Genomic DNA, 7847 nt, shown 5'->3' with positions numbered 1-7847 from the left:
CGCAATAAGACACAAGTACATACTAAATTCTACACTGAGTTAAACCGAAAATCCCTCAGCTTTGGTAACTAGTAGCTGCCAGTACATAGGATATGGACTGGTGGGCGCGAATAATTGTATATGGATCTATAGGGCTTGACATCCCCGTCCGAGCTAGAGCGCTAGCCTTTTAACGGACGTATGTTATTTGAGTTTATGACACGTTGGTTTGTGTGTATTAAAACGAATGGGGTAATTATCATTATAACGTTAAAGTTTAGTTACCAGGGTGCTCTGTTACGTAGAATCTATTGATAAACTTTTAATGAAATCTTGTGGTCTATCTTTATATATATTTATGACTCGAGCAATTAAACATATAACTCACCAACATTCGTGTTGACTTTTTAGCATGTTTTATTCTCAGGTCCTTAGACTGCTTCCGCTGTGATGTCCTTGTTGCCTGCATGGAGTCTCTCATGCTTTGTATAAAGTTTATTGCATTAGAAATAAAACTGCGTTGTGTAATAAATAATTTGACTGTGATGTCAAACTGTATGATAAAAACTTATGTATTTTTGGGGATTTGCTTATACCTAAGCACTCACCCACATGTTTATAACTTTCTATGTTTAAAAGGTCACTTATTTTAATGAATACAATATTTTATCAAAACGTATCATATAGAGGTCAAAATCTCACTGTGGAATCAATGATTAACGTGCCGCGTCAATAACGATTTTGACGGGTCGTTACAGATAACACTTTGAATACAGAGTCATACAAAATAAGCATGACAGCTGATGCCTGATAGCATTATGAATTATGACTATATATAAGAAGAAAAAAATACCACTCCTCATGGAATACTATATGTGTGTGTATTATGATCTATTGAACTTTGTCATTGCTCAAATTAACTACAACAATTAAGAAACTTATGTCATGATCAATCAAAAAACTTGTGAACTTTTAAATTGATAGCAGCAAATCAAGAAAAATAACTAAAAAACCTATGTCATAATCAATTAAATTCTTCCTAGAAGATTAAAAAGAAAAAAACTAGTGGTGGTTGACAGCAAGAGATCTGATAAACCTGATTCTGGATATTGCAATATAGTAAGATACAGCAGCCACATATGAAACACACATATAATTCAAATTGACTAACAAAGTAACAAAAACGTTACAATTAAGAACTGGAAACAAACCTAAGCAATCTGGAAGCAGAAAGCTAAAATTCTTAGAAAGGTTGTGAATAATAAGAAACATGAATAGTTGAATGTTGAATGTAGATTTCATAAGATCTGGAGATTTGAACTAAAAAAGTTCAAAAATTTAGAGAAGAAGGGAATTAGAATTTATAAAATATAATTGTGGTGAATAACGGGCGTTTTTGGGCTACGGGTCTTATGGGTTGTAATGAAAGGTTGTTGTGAAGTGTTGCGGGTAATATTTCAAAATATAATCGTGGTTGGGTTTCAAAGTGATGAAAAAAAGTAAAAAAATAATTAATAATATTTAAAAAGTCACAAACGCATCTTTTTGTTGCGTTTTACATTGACAAACGCTCACAAACGCCTCATTACTGACGTTTGCGGTTTGTGGGGCGTTTGTGAGTGACACATCATGGGGAAGAGGGGATAAACGCCCGCGTTATCCTTGGTCTACATAAACCGGTAATATGTAGCTAACATGTTAGAGGAAAATCGCGTAACACATGCTTAAAGGGACATGAGGCTGTGATTGAACCCATAACCACCGCTTGCATGTCTCCCAGCTACTAGGCTACCATCTTGGGGACGAAGATTTGTGAATCTAGTATTCCGTACTTCGTGTCCCAAATCTATTGTCTATTCCTTTTTGGAACGTCCAAATGAATTGTTCATTTAATTTAATAAATGGATAAGAATGATCTGATAAAGTTCTTTTGTGTCTTTACTTTATCATTGTAAGACAAAAATAGATGGGTAAGATTGAAAAGTTAATATAAAAATACATGTGAGTATGTGACAATCACTTTTTCTTAAATTGTGTATTTTTTTCCTCTGGAGACTATAGATTTGGAAGTAAAAGTGTAGTATTTAATATATTTATACTTTATAAAATTAGTTTAATTTAACTATTTATAGTTTTAAAGGATATTTTTAAGTATAGCCTAAGGGTTATCCTTAAAATTTCAGACATGCATTATTGAGTTTTACTTTCTCAAAATTACCCATTAACTTTTGACAACCAACGAAACTACTTATATATATCATCACCTATGTAAGATTTAATTTCTTAACAATAGTCCTAAGACCATTTTTACCTCTGACACCAACTAACTGTTACATGGATCATATATTACATTTTTTTTATTTTTTTTTTGTGGAAAAACAGTTTTCTGACTGTGATTTGGTAATGTCATTGAGTGAATATAAATAGTTGTGAGTGTTAAATTTGAGTGAGCGAAAAAATTTTGAGTGATGTGATAAAATATGATTAAAAGTTGAGTGAAGAATAAAAAATAAATAATTAAGTAATGAGGCGTTGCATTTTAATTTAGTTATCCAAATTTGACGCTACATCTTTTTTTCATCACTTTGAGTGGCTAACGCCTACTGAAAACGCCAATTAATGTTGGGTTAATGATGTTAGTGGCGTCACATCTGCCATCTCACACACCACCTCATCACTTTAGGTGTCACCCTCTTAATTTGACGCTGAGTTATTTTTTATTAAGAACTACATTTAGATAAATCTAAATTTAATTTGAGCAATCTTTACTTTACTAGTATAATATAGATTTAAATTTAAATTGAGCCATCTTTACTCCTAAATTGAAAATAATTCTTTTATCAAAATTCTGAAGTGTGGTGTATGTTGGAACGTACAACGCATATTTACCCAACATCGCACTACACCTCAAAACATACTACAATGCCTATAGACGTGATAGTGATTTTCTAATTACTCCGTACTAAATAAAGAAAGTAAAAAAAAAAAAAAAGGAAATGGAACAGTTGTCGTGGATAACCAACGATCAATAAAAATAACACCGTTGATCAACCGCCACGTGTCGACTTTTCAATTGACTTTTTCGTCGTTACTTTTTTCCACCCAATCACAATTCCCGTAATCCCTTTCTCCCTACTAATAACGAAATAATTGTCTACATACATTAACAATCATTCCACTATCACTCGATTGTAAAACCTAATATCAATCAATCAAATCATCGATGGCTGAAAAATCCTTCAAATACGTCATCATCGGCGGTGGTGTTTCAGCTGTAAGTATATTAAATCGACTGAGTTTCATCAATTTCTATCATATATTCATATTATACCTGCTCAATTACATGATTATGTTTCCTGATAATTTTACTAATCCGCTATTTGATCACTTATGTAGAAGCTGGCTATTGAGACTACCGATATAAGATCTAATTAATTGATTACTGTTAGCTTATAATTTACAAATTTTACTATTTAGTTACAAGGAGACAGAATTTATATAAAAATAAGAGAATTATGCTAAAACGATATTGTATGTAACAAATAAGAAGGATTACAAATTACTGTCAGATAAATTTATTCATTTGGCTAATTAGTTAAACTCGTTACGGAATAAGGACTCGTTGATATTTCATAAGCACTAGATGGATATAAGTGTTGTCTAGGTTTTAGAACAAGGATTATTCGGTTTCTTTTTTTGTAAAAATTACAGTACTCATACTAATCAGTACATTACTGGTAGCTATGGACTTCGTTAACAGTTAACTTGGATCACCCCAAAGAGCCTTTGGCCTAGCTGGTATCGAGGAGCCCTTGGACCTTGAGGTCATGGGTTCGAGTCCTTGTTTAGGACATTATTCGTGTACATTTATGTAGGGTGCGTGAGTTTGTCGTTCTAAAAGAAAATACAGTTAACTTGGATTAGGTTAGTGAGGGTACCTACAGTTTTATATCCTGGCTTGTAGTTTAGGCTAGAGAGCTTGTTATTTGAAATACAAATTTGCTTAAAAGAATTACAGTACATACTCAATTTTTGTAACCAAAAGAAAAACGGAAAAAATACGAATAAATAAACAATACTGCTAGCAATCTTAGAGCATATCAGTTTTTACTCTTTGAAAGTACTAAGTTTGGGAGGGAGTTGAAGTGAAAACTGGAAAATTTCTTTTGCACCTGTGTTTAATATACGGTGATAGTTAAAATGGTAGAGCCTTTATTATTGGAATTTAAACTTCACCTATCACATACTCCGTAGCATTTTACTTTATTTTGTCTGTTCTTTATATATCCACTCTTTTTGTAATACTTGCGTATGCAATTGAACATTCAGGGTTATGCTGCCAGGGAGTTTGCAAAGCAAGGAGTCCAGCCTGGCGAGCTTGCAATCATTTCCAAGGAGGCGGTATGGTCATCAATATTCGCCTCTTTATATGATGCTTATTTAATTCTTAAAATGCTGTGATATTCTTTCATAATGAATATTTGCTTAACCGTGACATACTGAATACAATCCTTATTTAGTATTTATCTTTGCTTAACCTTTAATTTTGTTTCTTATTCTTATTCTTATTATGCTTTCCCTCCCAGTCTCTCACCCACTTTATAAGTTCCATGTACTCTTTATGTATTATCAGATTTGTCATTTGTATTTTATTATCAGATTTATAAAAAAGGTTGTTTCCTATATTATGAATTAAAAAGCTACAATGGTTCATCACTTAAACACGTCTTAGAACTGATAATCACACATTCACACCCTGATAATTACTATTGTTTGAAACAAAATCTTCGAGAAATCTAGTTTGATTATATAAGCATAGATCAATAGCCATTTCTGAAACACTACATTGCACAATTAAATATATTGTTATCATTTTACTAATTCATACTTCCATTCTGAGAGTTTTATGTGTAGAAGTAATTATATGGTTATGATAATCTTCATCCCTTTGGATCTTGTAGGTGGCTCCATATGAACGCCCTGCACTAAGCAAAGCTTATTTGTTTCCTGAATGTAAGTCAATCCGTAATAGTTACCTAATTTTTCCATCAACTTACTATTTGAAGACAAAAAAACTGGGCCCATTGTAGCTTTTGGTAACAACCTTTAACTACTGAAAGAGTAAATTTTCCATTCTGCCTTGGTGGCAAGTGGCAACTACTGGCAAGTTTGCCGTATTTATGTTTTTTGGACGGGAAATATGCTCTTTACCAATATTTTCAATGTTATAGTGACTCAACTAAAAATTTGCTTGATCTATTATTATTTTTCAGCGCCTGCCAGGCTCCCAGGTTTTCATGTCTGTGTTGGAAGTGGTGGAGAGAGACTACTACCAGAGTGGTACACAGAGAAAGGTATAGTGGCTATATGTAATTACAAAAGGCACATTCAATATGACTGCTCATGCTTTAGACTGATCACTCATTATTTCGTATCGAATAATGAATTATTAAAGGCTGTCCATCTAAAACCTTCTGATGCATCTACAGGGATAGATTTGATCCTTAACACAGAGATAGTGAAGGCAGATCTTGCTTCAAAAACTCTTACCAGTGCAGCTGGTGACACCTTTAAATATAATGTCCTAATCATCGCCACCGGCTCCACAGTAAGCTTTCAATCTCTAAATTACTATAAAAATATTATGCCTCTTCACTTCATTTCCTTCACATCTATAACTGTTCTTTCAGGTTCTCAAATTGACAGACTTTAAAGTAGAAGGTGCTGATGCCAAGAACATTCTTTATTTGAGAGAGATTGATGATGCTGATCAACTTGTAGAAGCTATTAAAGCAAAGAAAAATGGAAAAGCTGTTGTTGTTGGTGGAGGATACATTGGTCTTGAGCTCAGTGCAGTATTGAAAATTAACAACTTTGATGTTACAATGGTTTACCCAGAACCATGGTGCAGTAAGTGCAGACACCTCTATATCATTAAATACTCTTATTTGTAATCTTAGTTTGGGTGGGTCAGGCGGATTGGGTAACAGGGTAAACTTTTTTTTATATTTATTATTTTAGCTTGTTACTGCAACAATCAATTTCTTAATCATGTCATGTTATAACAGTGCCTCGTTTATTCACTGCTGATATTGCTGCTTTCTATGAGAGTTACTATGAGAAAAAGGGAGTAAGTATCATAAAGGGTACAGTTGCTTCTGGGTTTAACAAGAATGACAATGGAGAGGTTTGTACTCATGCAAGTAATTTTTTAAAAAGCTTCTGACTTTATCTACTTTCTAAAACACTTCGTCTGCAATTCTGTCAGGTAAAAGAAGTATTACTAAAGGATGGTAGGGTGCTTGAAGCAGATATCGTGGTAGTTGGTGTTGGCGCAAGGCCCCTTACGAATCTATTTAAGGGTCAGGTTGAAGAAGACAAAGGTGGAATCAAGGTTGGTGTTTTATCTTCCCAATAATATAATTAACCAAACCTTTAAATATGTGATTAAAATTAAATATGGTATGCCCAGAAGTAACAAACTTTACTTTTTCTTTTGTTCTTATCAATTGCAGACTGATGCATTTTTCAAGACTAGTGTTCCTGATGTATATGCTGTTGGTGATGTTGCTACCTTCCCAATGAAAATTTACGGCGATATTAGAAGAGTTGAACATGTTGACCATTCCCGCAAATCTGCAGAACAGGCAGTCAAGGTAATGAATGATAACCAAACATATTCATCCTCTTTACATTCAATCTACAAAAATCAAAAAGATTTTGGTGTTTGTATTTTAAGATGTTTTTGTCTGAAGATCTCCGGACCATATTTGTAAGAAAATGTGGCATAATGGTGTGTATGCTGAATATGGAACATTGTTTGTTTTTATGTCTGCAAAATAACTTAATCATGTATGCAACACTTAGAAGCATATTTCTAAGTTTGCAAACTCGCTGACAAAATAAAACATTATTTTATCTTATGTGTTCAGAAAAATAAACAGTCTGCAATCGCGGACGCACATACATAAGACATAATAAGATCTTCAACTTAAATGTTCATGTTTCTGATCATGCAGGCCATTTTTGCTAGTGAGCAAGGAAAGGATGTTGAGGCTTACGAGTACCTTCCGTTCTTCTATTCCCGTTCATTTGATCTATCATGGCAGTTTTACGGTGACAATGTTGGTGATGCTGTTATCTTCGGCGATCATGATCCGTCATCAGCAAAATCCAAGTTCGGGTCATACTGGATCAAGGATGGAAAAGTTGTGGGTGCGTTTTTAGAAGGTGGTGCACCCGAAGAGAACCAAGCTATAGCCAAAGTTGCCAAAGCCCAACCACCAGCCTCGAGCTTGGAGGTGCTTGCTACTGAGGGTCTTGAATTTGCCAGTAAGATCTGATAAAATTGAGTTCTTGGTTATTAGCTTTCATTACACCAAACAAGATCATTAATAAACGATGTATTTCAGTTTTTTACGGATGTTTTAGAGTGTTTTAATTTTGCATTGGCATCTTGATTCGGTTGTAATTTGTACCCAGATATAACATAAAAAGGTGTGTTCTTGTAAAGATTTTATGCTTTTGAAGGTGTGTTATGAGTGATGTCGATCATACGAGTAATTCATGACTGATTACTCCCACCGTTCCAAATGGGCCGCTTGTTGGGCTTTGACAGCTGAAGACTAACACAATTTATACTCACTTAGCCCATGACCATCTTGATTACTTTATCAAAGAATAATGTAAAATCACATACGGAGTATTTTTATTTTTTTATTTTGTTTATTCAATTCAAGGTACATAAATCTAATTTTAATTAGCATATGTAGATTAATATTTTTACTTGTATAAACTACTGCAGACGAAGTAACACAAGTATCCACAGTAGTCACTCCATTTCCATCAGCCTACTGAGAAATCATTTC

General features: G+C 33.6%; 1 protein-coding gene across 1 annotated transcript; it reads left to right on the top strand.

The window, feature by feature from the left end:
* Positions 1–3100: 3100 nt before the first annotated feature.
* LOC139855401 (monodehydroascorbate reductase) lies at positions 3101–7496 on the top strand. The gene is made up of 10 exons (XM_071844617.1): positions 3101–3253; positions 4309–4380; positions 4941–4992; positions 5253–5333; positions 5469–5587; positions 5670–5889; positions 6048–6166; positions 6248–6373; positions 6495–6635; positions 6999–7496. Exons 1-10 carry the CDS (start codon positions 3203–3205, stop codon positions 7320–7322), a joined length of 1305 nt encoding a protein of 434 aa, XP_071700718.1. The 5' UTR covers positions 3101–3202; the 3' UTR covers positions 7323–7496.
* The last annotated feature ends 351 nt before the right edge of the window (positions 7497–7847 follow it).

This window comes from Rutidosis leptorrhynchoides, chromosome 6 (assembly GCF_046630445.1).
Source record: "Rutidosis leptorrhynchoides isolate AG116_Rl617_1_P2 chromosome 6, CSIRO_AGI_Rlap_v1, whole genome shotgun sequence".
NCBI lineage: Eukaryota > Viridiplantae > Streptophyta > Magnoliopsida > Asterales > Asteraceae > Rutidosis > Rutidosis leptorrhynchoides.
The sequence above is the reverse complement of the archived record's forward strand: the minus strand, read 5'-3'. Positions and strand labels throughout refer to the sequence as shown.

Coding starts and splice junctions, on each gene's coding strand:
- LOC139855401 (XM_071844617.1), top strand. CDS start 3,203: ATGGCTGAAAAATCCTTCAAATACGTCATCATCGGCGGTGGTGTTTCA. Junction 3,254..4,308: donor TCGGCGGTGGTGTTTCAGCT/GTAAGTATATTA, acceptor TTGAACATTCAG/GGTTATGCTGCCAGGGAGTT. Junction 5,588..5,669: donor TCATCGCCACCGGCTCCACA/GTAAGCTTTCAA, acceptor CTGTTCTTTCAG/GTTCTCAAATTGACAGACTT.